Source organism: Marmota flaviventris, chromosome 5 (assembly GCF_047511675.1).
Source record: "Marmota flaviventris isolate mMarFla1 chromosome 5, mMarFla1.hap1, whole genome shotgun sequence".
Lineage (NCBI taxonomy): Eukaryota > Metazoa > Chordata > Mammalia > Rodentia > Sciuridae > Marmota > Marmota flaviventris.
The window spans coordinates 61,552,719-61,565,294 of NC_092502.1; the positions used below are offsets into that span (position 1 = coordinate 61,552,719).

Genomic DNA, 12,576 nt, shown 5'->3' on the forward strand with positions numbered 1-12,576 from the left:
CAGAGCTCATGCCATCATCCTTGAGACAGGATTGGGAGTCAATGGTCTAGTGGCCGGCCCTGCCACTTGCTGTGATTTTGAGCAACTAATTAAATTCTCTGATCTTCAGTGTCTATACCTATAAAAATAGGCACAGTCCCAGGGTAAACTAGGTATTCAAGGGTAAACTAGGAATATGTGCAAATGCTCGCGGAGGACTTGGAACAGTCGGGCCCAGAAGATAGCAACTGCCCTTGCTTGTAATGGGCAGGCTCACTACACCTGGGCCCATGGCCGAGAGCCTAGCTTGAAGACAGCTTCTATGGCTCACAGACAAAGGTGTAGAAGGGCAAGGAAGCAGGTGACAGTGGCTTCTAAACATCAAACTGACCGTATTACATTTTCTCCAGTCCTGGGTCCTGGTATGTTTGGACAGGCATTCAGGGTAGAGGACCAGAACACGTCTACTTCCTCCCAGGGACAGGCCTTGCTCTCCACCCAGGCCTCTGTAACCCCTCACCTTGGGCCAGGTGGAGAGCCATACTAATCCTGCAGTGCTTTCCCTCAGTGCATCCACCGAGACGTGGCAGCTCGAAACGTGCTATTGACCAATGGGCACGTGGCCAAGATTGGGGACTTTGGGCTGGCCAGGGACATCATGAATGACTCCAACTACATTGTCAAGGGCAACGTGAGTGCTGGGGGAAGGTGTGCCAGGCTGAGGAGGGGGACAGAGCGCCAGAGCCCTGAGTAATGGGGACTGTTGTGCCAGGCCCGCCTGCCTGTGAAGTGGATGGCCCCAGAGAGCATTTTCGACTGTGTCTATACAGTTCAGAGTGACGTCTGGTCCTACGGTATCCTCCTCTGGGAGATCTTCTCACTCGGTGAGCCACTGAGCCCACTGTGGGCCTAGGCTGGGGCCCACTCCTCTGTTACCCCACTTGTACCTCAAGGAATCTAGCCAAGGATGCCTGGTGCCCAGAGCAGAGCAAGGGCTGGGCAAGGACTCTGAAACCCAGGATGGCAGCTTTTGTGTGGGCTTGGCAGACCCTCCCCCTCAGACACCCACACCCTCTGGCCTCTTCCTTCATCTCTGCTCTTGCAGTTGGGGATGCCCAGGTGCTGCATCCCTTTGTGCAAAACCTTGAAGCAGCAGCATTACCTGCTAGCTCCTTGGGACTAGCCACAGGGACTCATGCTGTCCTCAAATACAGTGCTCTACCAACTCGATAACTACCTGGGATTGCCCCTACTTTACTGAAATCCAACCTGTCCACCCAATTCCAAAGCCTGTGCTAAAATTATCCACGTGGTATAGAAAGGCCTGGCAGAGGCTTTCTTTCACCTCCCAAGTATAAGCCAGCTGCTCAGGGCATGGCAGCCAGTCCTGGGTAGGAGCAGCTGCTGCTTTAGAGCCACAGTCCAGGTGGGACCCCTCACATTCTGCCTGAGATGTGAGTGGGGAAGAGAAAGGCAAGCGACAATATGGCCATGGCATGATACTGGCCCTTGCAGGGCTGAACCCCTACCCAGGCATCTTGGTGAACAGCAAGTTCTACAAGCTGGTGAAGGATGGATACCAGATGGCCCAGCCTGCATTTGCCCCGAAGAACATGTACGTGAAGGGGTCCCAGGGAGGGAGGACGACACCTAGGTTTTGGTTGGAAGGGGATGAGAGGGCATGTAGCCCTGGTTTCTGTCCAGAATGCTCTAGGCTTTTCCTCCTCCACAGTGGACTCTGAAACAAGCCCCTCTGATGGAGTTCAGGGTTTCCTATTAGCATGGGGCTGTTACCAAGAGAGGACTCTGAACTGGGGCTGGTCCTAACCTCAGATGGTGGGCTTTTAACTCAGACGGTTAGTTACCTTGATCCTAAGGATCCCAATGGCCTCATCTGTCAAAATGGATGTGATGAAAGTACCCATCTTCAAGGGTCACCATGAGGACTGAGAAGGCATGCAAAGGATTTAGCACAGGTTTTACACTGAACTTTGTTTTGCAGTGCTGGAGACTGGACCCAGGGCTTCTCCAGCACTACAAAAAAAAGCTACACCTCAGCTCCTAACACACTTTTGACTAGTTCTCGGGACTTCTGGGTATATAATGGTTCCCAGGGTGACTGGGAGCTTCATGTGGGCAACCTGTCTCCAGATACAGCATAATGCAGGCCTGCTGGGACCTGGAGCCCACTCGCAGACCCACCTTCCAGCAGATTTGCTCCCTCCTCCAAGAACAGGCCCAAGTGGACAGGAGAGAGCAGGTGAGTGGGGAAGTGCTCAGGGGTGTTGGTGGTTGGCTAGCAAAGACTGGGCCTGATGAAGCCAATCTGATTGTCTCCGGCGTCTCCACTCTCAGGATTATGCCAACCTGCCAAGCAGCAGCAGCAGCGAGCCAGAGGAGGAGAGCTCTAGCGAGCACTTGGCCTGCTGTGAGTCAGGAGAGAGCACCCAGCCTCTGCTGCAGCCCAATAACTACCAGTTCTGCTGAGGCAGCCGACTGAGCCCTGCCTCTCCTCTTCTCCAGGACAGGGTGATGTGGGGAGAATGTACACACTCTACCCACGATCACTTCACTCAACAGCTCGGCCCAGCTCTGAAACTTGGGGATGTGAGGGATCCTGAGGACTGAGGACCCCACTCTAGAGCCTGGGCTACCACTGCCAGGAAGGGGCTGGGGCTGAACCCTGCCCCTCACCCACCAGCTACCGTTCTCACATTGTTGGCCTCACATTTGCTATGCCAACTAGTGGAACCCCAGCTCCTTCTCTTAATCTGTTCCCATCTCTAAGAACCACTCTACTTGCCTGACCTCCTAATCTCTATGGAAATGAACTGATTTTGTGTCTATGAAGTCCTTAGGAATTACCCTGATATTGAAGAAATAAGGCTCCTCGGGGTTAGGCAGCCCTGCAAGTGGCAGGACAGCTCTGACCATGTGGAGCAGGAGTGGAAGGTGCTTGCAGACCGCAGAGCGGCTCCTTTGCAACAGTGTGACCAGGCCTTCTATCCCGCGCAGCCTTCTCACTCCACAGTGCGCCCCACCCTGGATCTGGTACTGCTAGAATGAGCCAAGTGGCAGCTATATGAGGGGTGTTTTGCCCATCGCGGGCTGGAAGGCAGGGGACCTTTGCGTGTGGCAGGCCGCACCAAGCAAGAAGCATGCACTCCCCAAGCTGACTCACCATAACTAACAATCATACTGTGGACATCCCTGTCAACATTAAACTAACAGCATTAACACAGCTGGTCTCTGGTTCTTTGCGCCACCCAAGTGCCTGCAAATTCCCTGGGCCCTCCTTCTATCCCTTGTTCACATGAAGTGATAAGCTTAACACCTCATGAACTCCACCACAATGTACCACACATAATGACCATAGAACTGGCTCTTGCGTCATCAAAACCAGATAATTTAATAAACTTTATTCTTGTTGGGGAAGAGAGGGGGGGAAAGCCACCTACTCCACTCCTCTCAATAAATTAAGTACTTGGCCAATTCTCGGGCCCTAAGCAAACTGTGGGCACTTGAGCCAGTCCCGCTGTTTCCATATGGCCCAGTCTGCTTCCCCTTCACAGAAGGGAGTTTTCCTACTGCTGCCAGGTTATGTCACAACCATGGGCCACATCCCCTCTGTGGTGTGGGTTCCAGGGCCCAGAGAGGATGTAGGGTGCAGCAGCAGTGGCCAGGGAAAGCAGGAAGGGGACTCTGTTCCCCAAAACTCAGGGCAGAGAACAGTCCTGGAAGAGAGCTGTGGCTGACTGTCCCTCCCTCCCCAGCTTCCCCCAGAGGTGGGTACAGGAAGAGTCAGAGAAAAATGCATCCCTCCTTTGGGGAGAATCAAGAACCCTAGTGTGAATGAGGGCACCAAGGCCCCTAGTCAAGGCAATAGGCTAAGGAGCTCATGTGGCCAGAGGACTAGAACCAGGGCTCATCCCAGGGGAGATGGGGGTGGGGGAGATACCTCAGCAGCTGCCCCACCTAGTGCAAGGGCTCCTGCCTCAGCCCACCCAGGCTTCTACCCCAACCAGCAGCAAGCCCCAGGAAGCCACTGCGAGCCTATCCCTCAGCCCCACTCCTTCAGCTTAAACACACCATGTCCCCCAAGCTCTCTCAGGGCCAATGAGAGGTTTCTTGGCAACTCTCCTCAGCCCAAAAGGATTAAGAAGCAAGAACCCTGGGCCCCACCATGCTCAGGAGATGGAAGCTCTTTGGTCAGTCCCAGCAGTCAGAGGCCCTTCCCACAGGTGACTGCTTCTACAGGTCCCCTGGAGAGATCTGCATTGGGCAAGGGCCGTACTATGGCTTGAGAGAGATGGTGCAATCCCTGTACAGCAGCCTGGCTTATTCTGCCACTGCGGCCACCTCTTCTTCCTCACCCTCCTCCTCTGTCTCTGTCTTGATCTGAGCAACCCCAAGGCGGTAGAGGGTGTCTCGAATGACCACCTCGCCAGGCTGACAGCTCTGCACAATGTCATGGATCTGCCGGTTGACAATGTCACGGCTGGTGAGGAAGTCCATGAGGCGGTTGTAGAGGTAATAGTGGGTGGCATTGTCAAAGGCAATGGGCCGCTGGCGGATATTGTTTGGTTTGCTGTTCACGATGGAGGCCAGGACGTTTGCGTAGGGTGCCAACTCAGGGCACAGGGACAAGGAGTGGTGCCCAGAGCTGGGGTCACCAGAACTGGGCTGTGTGCCTGCATGGACGATGCGCCGCGTGGCAGTCTTAGTCACTGGGTGCTGGACGGAGTGCTCAGCCTCTGTCATATCCACAGAATAATGCTGGTCCAAGAGCTCAGGGCAGGACACACTCTGGAAGAGACGAGAAGTCACTTAGTCATGAGGGAATGCAATGACTAAGGGAGAACCTGTGTGGGAGGTGAGAGCAGACTGTGAGGCTGGCTAGTCCTGGTTAAATCCCAGCATCACTGCTCACTCCTTCTCCTGGGCCAGCTTGCTCCCTTCTCCCTCTGTGTCCCCATTTCCTCAGGTGAGATTGGGGATAGGACCCTCCACAATAGATACTGGAATGCTTGAGCTGCTCTTTTCACTGTGCCTACTTAATTCAGGCTGCAGGGAGTTGGAGACACTGGCTCTGAGGGAGACTAAGATACCTTTCTGGAGTCCCCTATACAAATTTTTAGAGCTTAGGAGCCCCAGGGAGTGATGACAATGTCAACTCCAATGCAAAGCCAGAGGCTTTCGCCTCTCATAATGCACTCTGGCAGGGACAATCATCTCTCACTATTTTTTCTTCTTCCTGGTATCTCCTAATATCTCTTCCAGCAAAGGCCAAAGGAGGGCCTTGGAAGGTGTGTGCCTCTGGTAAGAACTACTGCCTGGTATGATATACCAAGACACAGAGATAAGCACTCTGCCACTGATCTATTATGTGGTCCTGGTTAAGTCCATTGTCTCCTCCAGGTCTTAATTTCCCCCTTTAAAAGGAGAGGGTCAGGTCAGATTGGTACTGGGGGACTGAACCCAAGGCCTCACTGTGGCTACACCCCAATCCTCCTCTTTTTTTAAATTACAAAGAATAGTGGTTTATTTAGCTCATCATTCTGTAGGCAAAATCACTGTTTTCTAAAATTGCTGTGTCTTTATGTCACAAAAGGTGTACCATGGGCCCATACCAGCCTGCACGGGACCCAGGCTCACAGTAGGCCTGGTCCACCCCTCCCCTGGCAGGGCAGACACCCGCTAGAGCCTAGCCTCTGGCGCAGGACCACCCCTTCCCACCAGCAGACTACCACGGGAAGTCAAGCCAGCCACCCAGATCTACCCATGCCAACTTGTGCAGGACCCAGACCCAGGATGCAGTAGCATTCATTGAGGGACACCAGCAGCATCTGGAAGCCCAACATCAAGGTGAGGTACAGACAATCTGCACAGGTACTACTAGAATATAGGGAAGAAACTGTAATATCTCAGATCCACACTGTAAGAAAGGAAGACACTTAGACAACATGAAAAAACAAGGGAGGAAAGTGCCCCAAACAAACCAGGACACTATAATAATAGAACCCATGATGAAAAGGCATACCATGTAGTGTACTCATGGACAAATCTAAGATACAGAATGAAACAACGTGCCCCAGGGCTGGTCAGTATGCACAATGACTCAAAGATGCCAATTCTCTATCTTATCTGGAAGGCAACTTCTTTTAACACAAGATACCCATGTATGAGATACCTCAAATGCAATACATGACATTCCATGGCCTCACACACAGAGGTTAATAAAATTTTGTGCAATCAATGCTGGTTCCCACGTATGAAGACAAAACATTTGTGAAGAAAAATGATAAAAGAGATGGCTCCCAGATGGGACCCCTGAAGAACTGGGGGCTGAGACAAGGTCAGCCTGAAGGATTTTTCTAGTTCCGCGCAAAGTGACTCACCACAGGTGGCTCTGTGGGGCTAGAGAAACAGCCCTGGTTCTTCCCCCACATCTGGCTGGTCAGCTCTGGGTAGCAGAGGTCAGCACACAGGGCCACTGGTGTGGCCATATCTACCACATAGATAGGTGGCCAGTGGCGGGAAGAGGCAAGCAGATCCACGTGGTCACGAGCACTCTCACCTCGAACAAGATACTTGGAGCCGCAGACCACCTGTGGGGAGATGGAAGGCCCAGCCAGGATTAAGGAACCAATTTGCAGGCAATCTGAAAAGGATCCTCACTCACCTCTTCCCAGGAAGATTTCATGACTAAAGACTAAAGTCAGAGTCATTCAGCGGGATCCATGACATTCTGCTCTCCTCCTATTTCCATTCCTGAATGAATTCACCAGCTCATCCTCTCTTGAGAGAAGAATTAGGACATTCTACCCTCCATTTAGGCGGAAAGGTGCTTCAGGACATTTCCTCCAAACCCCATTTCCTCCACATCACCCCATCAAGCGTCATCTAGTGGTTCCCAATACTAGCTACACAGCACCCATAGCTGAGAGCTGGTAAAGATGGAGATTCTTGGGCCCTAGCCCAAACCTAAGAAATTAGAATCTCTTGAGTCTAAAGTATTTGTATTTTGAGCAAGACCTCCCACCCCTAAAACCCAATGTGCTGTGCAGGTAGGACGTCTAGTGGAGTCTAGTGAACACCTCCACACTACCATTCCACTGTGGGACAGTTCTGGGTATACTGGAGAGTTCTGCCTTCACATCCAACCAATTGTTGCTTCCAAGTGATATGCTTCCCCTGACAATCCGCCACAGTCCTTCTGCTGACAGGTGCTTTTCATGAGATGACCCCAGGCTCTGATCTGCTAAGGAGGGGTCGGGAGTGTATCAAGCATCTCCCTCAAGATACAACTTCTATTCAAGTAGCTGAGAACCTTATTCTCTTTTTAGAGCCAGATCATCCTGCTGACCCCAACATCTCAGTGAACTGAGGCTCTGCTGAAACATGCCTCAACCACCATATTCAGTACTTGGCTCTTGGTTTTGGTATCCTCTGGGGCTATATTCAGGTATACAACTTGTCCCAGAGATACCCTGGTGCCTACCTTGTCCACCCTTTTAAAACATAGATATGGAGTTATATCTTCCCCAAACCAAAATCAGACCATGTCACCACTGCCATTTTCCACTCAACACCAGTCAAAAGGTCCCCCATGACACAGAATAAAAATCCCAATAGTTACTCTGGCCTCTAAAGCTCTGTGATATCTGGCCTCTAATGGTCCCTTTGCTGGGAAACACTTCTTCCTCTTGCTTGACACTGGGATTCTTCCCTATCCTTTAAGGTCTCAGCCTTCTCTGGCTGTCTTGTAGGTAGAAGGTCTGTTCCGTTGTATCTCTGGCCCATATTTTGTTTCTTCAGAGCTATCATCATAAGCTGTGGTGACTTTACTCCCCCCCCCCCCCCAAATGAGGTCAACTAGAAAGGAATAACATCTTGTTATTACCCCTCTACCCTTAATAGGTGACTCAGGGTCCAGCACATCGTAGGGTGCTTAATAAACACACACTGAGGTGACCCAAGCTCCATTACCAGCCCACAGGATGGCACCAGCTACTCCACAGGCTGCAGGGTGACTAAAGTCCCAACCCCCAAAGAATGAGTTGGCTCCAATTCTGTGTGGGCAGTTCACAATTAGTTAGTTCACCCCAAGTTGCTCTTTGTTATCTTCTTACCTGATGGGGGCACACTTTATAGATCTTACCCCCAGTGAGATGAGGTGGGGGCTGTCTAGCTCTGGCTCCATTCTGTACAGATTCATAGAGGGCCAATAAGGAGAAGCAGAGTTGGTCCTGGAGAAGGAAGACAAAATAAAAATGCAGGAGTGAATGCTAAAGGACCAGGCCTGGTGCTCAGCACCAAGTGCCTACTCCATACCAAAAGCAAAAGGATCAACTGCCTGGCCAGAGAGGGCCTTGGAGCCCCACCCAGCCCAACCTCTTCCAGTCAGGCAACAGGAGGCTCAAAAGAATGGGTCACAAACAAAGCCAGCAAGACTGACAGACTCTGGGGCCTAGGTTTTTCTGCTTTTTAAAGGTCAGAGAAACCTTCAATGAGGAGCTAACACATGAATCTGAATTTGAAGGAAAAATAACATTTTTAACACTACAGAAATATGAAGGAAAGTAAATAATGGGTTGATATAACCCATACATACATGTGTATGTAATAGCATCCACTTTCTAAGAGTTTGAAAACCAGACACTATGTAATGTGCATTTCTTATAACAACTTCATGAGGCCGGTATTTTAGTTATTTCAATTTTACGAGTGACAAAAATGACGTTTAAAATATAAGACAACTTATCCAAGGTCATACACAGTAATTAGAGTCAGGATTCTTGATCCCAGAGTCTTACTACTTACTTACTGATGCTTACTACACCTGCAGCAACAAGAAAAGTAGCAACTGTCATTTTAAAAATGGTATCTCTACACTATGCTGATGAAATTGGCTAATGAAGGATACTGCACAGCAGCCTTACAAAAAACTCCTGGGCCCACAACTTTCAACAGATGGAAACCTACTGGAGGTCAACACCTTACATGAAGTCACGATCTGGCTGCTGCTATCTCCCAGGTTCCCTGACTACCAGCAAGCACCCTCTGCCCAACACAGGTGCCTACTAACAAATGTTCATATCCTTCTTAGAAACACAAACCAACCAGTCTATTCCCAAAGCCTTGAGTCCACCACTGCCCCAGACACTCACTCTGGTGTCTTCTGCTCCGAAGGGGATTCCACATTGACCCAGCAGGTGCCGCAGCTCCTCCTCACTGTAGGAGCCAATCTCCTCAATCTTGCAGGTGCCCTCCTGGAGCAACCTCACCAAGGCACTGCCATTGCCTGCAAGAGACAACAGTGCTAATGGGAGACAGTGCCACCAGCAGTCAGAGGTCATGGGCAGTCCCTACCCCCATGCTTAAGGATGAGATCCTTCTGTTTTTTAGAACCAAGAGGACAGATACTTACTACACCTACAGCAATGAGAAGTAGTAGCTGTCTCTTTAAAAATGCTCTCTATATACTATGCTCCAACTGGCTTATCAAGGAAACTGTGCAGTAGTCTTACAAAAAATTCCTGGGTCTTGAAGCAGCAACTATTAGACAGAACTTCAATAACTAATGTTTGGAAACAATGTTTGAGAACCAGTAGATCACAGTATCTTAAGGAAATCAACCCAATAGGCCATATCCAGAATTTTAAACATAAAATAAAAAACAAAGCATATTGCACTTGGTAAAGAAAGGTACTGTTTTGTGAAAGTTTTGTTTCAGTTATATATATATACACATATGCATATATGTGGATATCATTTCATGTCATGATGCAAAACATTTCTGACTATGAGCTGCAGTTAAAGGCTCAAGACCATGAACTTGCCAGAGGTCACAGAGCTGCTAAATGGGATAATAAGGAATCAAACTCACGTTGTCAGAAAATTATGCTCTGTATAGTTAGTCGAGGGCTCTTCAAACCATCTGCAAAAACACCTGAAAAATGAGTTTTGAAGGCAGATTCCATGGCCTCCCCTACACTTTCTCAATGAAAATCTTTGGGACTGGAGATTTATCATCAGTATTTTTTTTTTTTGTAAGATTTCCACTACTCAGTGCAGTACACCCTAGAGGGCTGACAGGGAGCTGTGTGTGTTCTATGGCATAGTCTGATAACTCTTCAAAACTCTCAAACATGACTTTAAACTCTAGGGGCTTTTTGTCATGGGCTATCACCTTTCTAGAAGGAGTCCTCTAGGTGGGCCTGGCTTTCTCTCTACCACTATGCTGTCTTGCCACAGACAATGTCTTGGACTCTGAGTGAGTCATTCATTCCCTGACCCCTGTCAGCCACCAGGTAGCCTTACCAGGTACTGGCTGCACATCCAGGCTTTTGTCTTTCTCAGTGTTGACGACCACAGCTCCTCTCATGAGTGGTGGGAAGAAAGGGGCAATAACAGAGGCATCGAACTTGGTGATAGGGATGCTGGCAGGGAACGCCACCTGCTCAATCACCTCTGTCTCCATTGTGGCCCAGAAGTCCTCCACATTCACCTCACTGGAGGCCAAGAATTCAGGCCAGGTGAACTAAAGGGCCAAGATAAAATAAAAAAGCAAGCTGTAGGAGCCACAGAATTTTAGTAACACAACAGTCTTCTCCCTTTTGTTATGTACACGGGAAACCAAGGCTCAGTGAAGGATGGGGTCTGACAGCCATGCACTGTGGGCCTACTTCTGAATTTGAACTTGACAATTCAGTACCCAATTGCGTTTTCTTTCTTCCATGCCATAGTACTCTTCCAGACTGAAACAGTCCCCAAGTCCCTTTGTTTCTATTCTTTTATTCATGTCATTTACAGTCTGCAAGGGAAGGGGAGCTACTGTTTAAGTGCCTATAATACCAGACATTTTTTTAGTTAAGTCCTAATAAATGAGTCTGGGGGAATCTATGAGGTGAGATACTAGAGCTAGGGATGAAACAAGAATGTGAATGTATGTTTTATTCTAAAACACAACCCTCAATCCCAATACCTGGATGCAAGAATAATTAGAACACTATTTAATTAAATTCTACTGGTCAAAGCCCTGTGGATTCCTCCCCTCCTTCAGAAGGCTCTCCCAGGCTCCTTGTGTAGTACACAGCTATTTCCTCTTCTAGGCAGCATTACTCATCTATTATAGGCATCTAGCATCTGCATGTGTGAGGCCGTGGGTTCAATCCCCAGCACTGACCATGAAAAGCAAATAAATACCTGGGTCTTAATCTGTATGAACTCTACCCCTTGTTTTGCATTTGAAAAAATTCCCCTAGGTGAGTGGTCTGGACTAGCAGCATGAGCATCACCTGCAAACTCGTTAGAAGTCTTTGCCCTTACTCCAGACCTACTGAATCATAAACCCTGTGGGAGGGGTCCAGCAAGCCCTCCACACTGAAAAGTTTAAGAATCACTGTGCTAAAATCTGGGAGACTGCTCTACAACAAAGGCATCTCCCCCATTTTATTCCTCTTTGTTCATCACTTCACAGGATGCTTAGTGCAAGCTGTGAGTAAAGGGCAAACTTCTGTACCACCACCATTTCACACCTGCCTAGGAAGGGAGCCAAATGAGCCCACCCTCTCCACAAGCAGCTAGGGACATGAAATACCAACTGAGTATACCAACTGGAATGGCTATTATCATTAGTCCCTGAAGCAGTCTCCTCAGTGACTAACTGCATTGTTAGTTTTCCTTCAATAACTTCCTGTTTTATTTCATAGACTTCATAACATCTCTCCCCTCCAAGTCACACCACTGTTCACATGCAAAAGAAGCAGAATAAAGTCCTGGTTTTCGAGAAAGAAGTAACTGATACCAGAGAAGGGAAGAGACGCTACAAACTGAGAGGGAAGGAATACTACTCCATGCCGAGATGGAGGAGCCCTGATTGGGACAGGGGAGGTGCCAGGTATGACTAGGAGATGTGCAGGCTTTGCAAAGAGGAAGGCCTCTATCTATTTTGGAAACAAAAATCCCGTGATGGTCAGATGAAATGAGAAACACCAGAGCTCCAAAACCCTACTTGATGATCCCAGCAGTGCTTAAACAGCACAGGCTCGAGTCAGCAGGCCAGATCCAAGTGCACATCTCAGACCCATACTACCAGGCTGAGTGGGCTTAGGCAAATCCCCATGGGCTTCAGTGCCTGTATCTATAAAATTCTCATAGAGTTGTAAGAATTAAGTCATTCAGTAAAGCACTTAGCAAATATTAGACTTAGGCATATTTAATAAAATGCTTAATAATTCTTAGTGGCATTATTATTACTATTACCATTAGAAAGCCAATTTGAATGAGAGGGGAAACAGCCATTTGGTGAGAAAATGCACAAAAGCAATGGTTCACATAAAGTTTTTTATCTAGTTCATTTTATCTACAAGGAACACCTAAAAAGCTACAGGAAGGCTGGGGATACAACTCAGTGGTAGAGCACTGCCTGGCATGCCAAAGGCCCTAGTTTCCGCCCTAGGTTCCATCCTCGGCATAAACAGACAGACAGACAGATAGATAGATAGACAGGCTTCAGGAGGTATTATGCTTGTTTTGACACACATATCATGTTATGCATACCACCCTTCAATTAGAAATTAGCATTTGATCAGT

General features: G+C 48.8%; 2 protein-coding genes across 5 annotated transcripts in view; one reads left to right on the forward strand and one right to left on the reverse strand.

The window, feature by feature from the left end:
• The window catches only part of Csf1r (colony stimulating factor 1 receptor), a 28,475-nt gene extending 25,255 nt beyond the window's left edge, over positions 1-3,220 (forward strand). For all 3 annotated transcript variants that reach the window (XM_027949282.2, XM_027949284.2, XM_027949283.3), the window contains exons 17-21: positions 548-670; positions 752-863; positions 1,495-1,594; positions 2,131-2,239; positions 2,335-3,220. In XM_027949282.2, the coding sequence (XP_027805083.2) occupies positions 548-670; positions 752-863; positions 1,495-1,594; positions 2,131-2,239; positions 2,335-2,466 (576 nt within the window). In that variant the 3' untranslated portion in view covers positions 2,467-3,220. The remainder of the gene's footprint in view (positions 1-547; positions 671-751; positions 864-1,494; positions 1,595-2,130; positions 2,240-2,334) is intronic.
• A 144-nt stretch (positions 3,221-3,364) lies between these two features.
• The window catches only part of Hmgxb3 (HMG-box containing 3), a 53,306-nt gene continuing 44,094 nt past the window's right edge, over positions 3,365-12,576 (reverse strand). For both annotated transcript variants that reach the window (XM_027949281.2, XM_027949280.2), the window contains 5 exons: positions 10,303-10,522; positions 9,150-9,283; positions 8,112-8,228; positions 6,378-6,587; positions 3,365-4,785 (listed from right to left, as the gene is read on the reverse strand). In XM_027949281.2, coding sequence (XP_027805082.2) covers positions 4,318-4,785; positions 6,378-6,587; positions 8,112-8,228; positions 9,150-9,283; positions 10,303-10,522 — 1,149 coding nt within the window. In that variant the 3' untranslated portion in view covers positions 3,365-4,317. The remainder of the gene's footprint in view (positions 4,786-6,377; positions 6,588-8,111; positions 8,229-9,149; positions 9,284-10,302; positions 10,523-12,576) is intronic.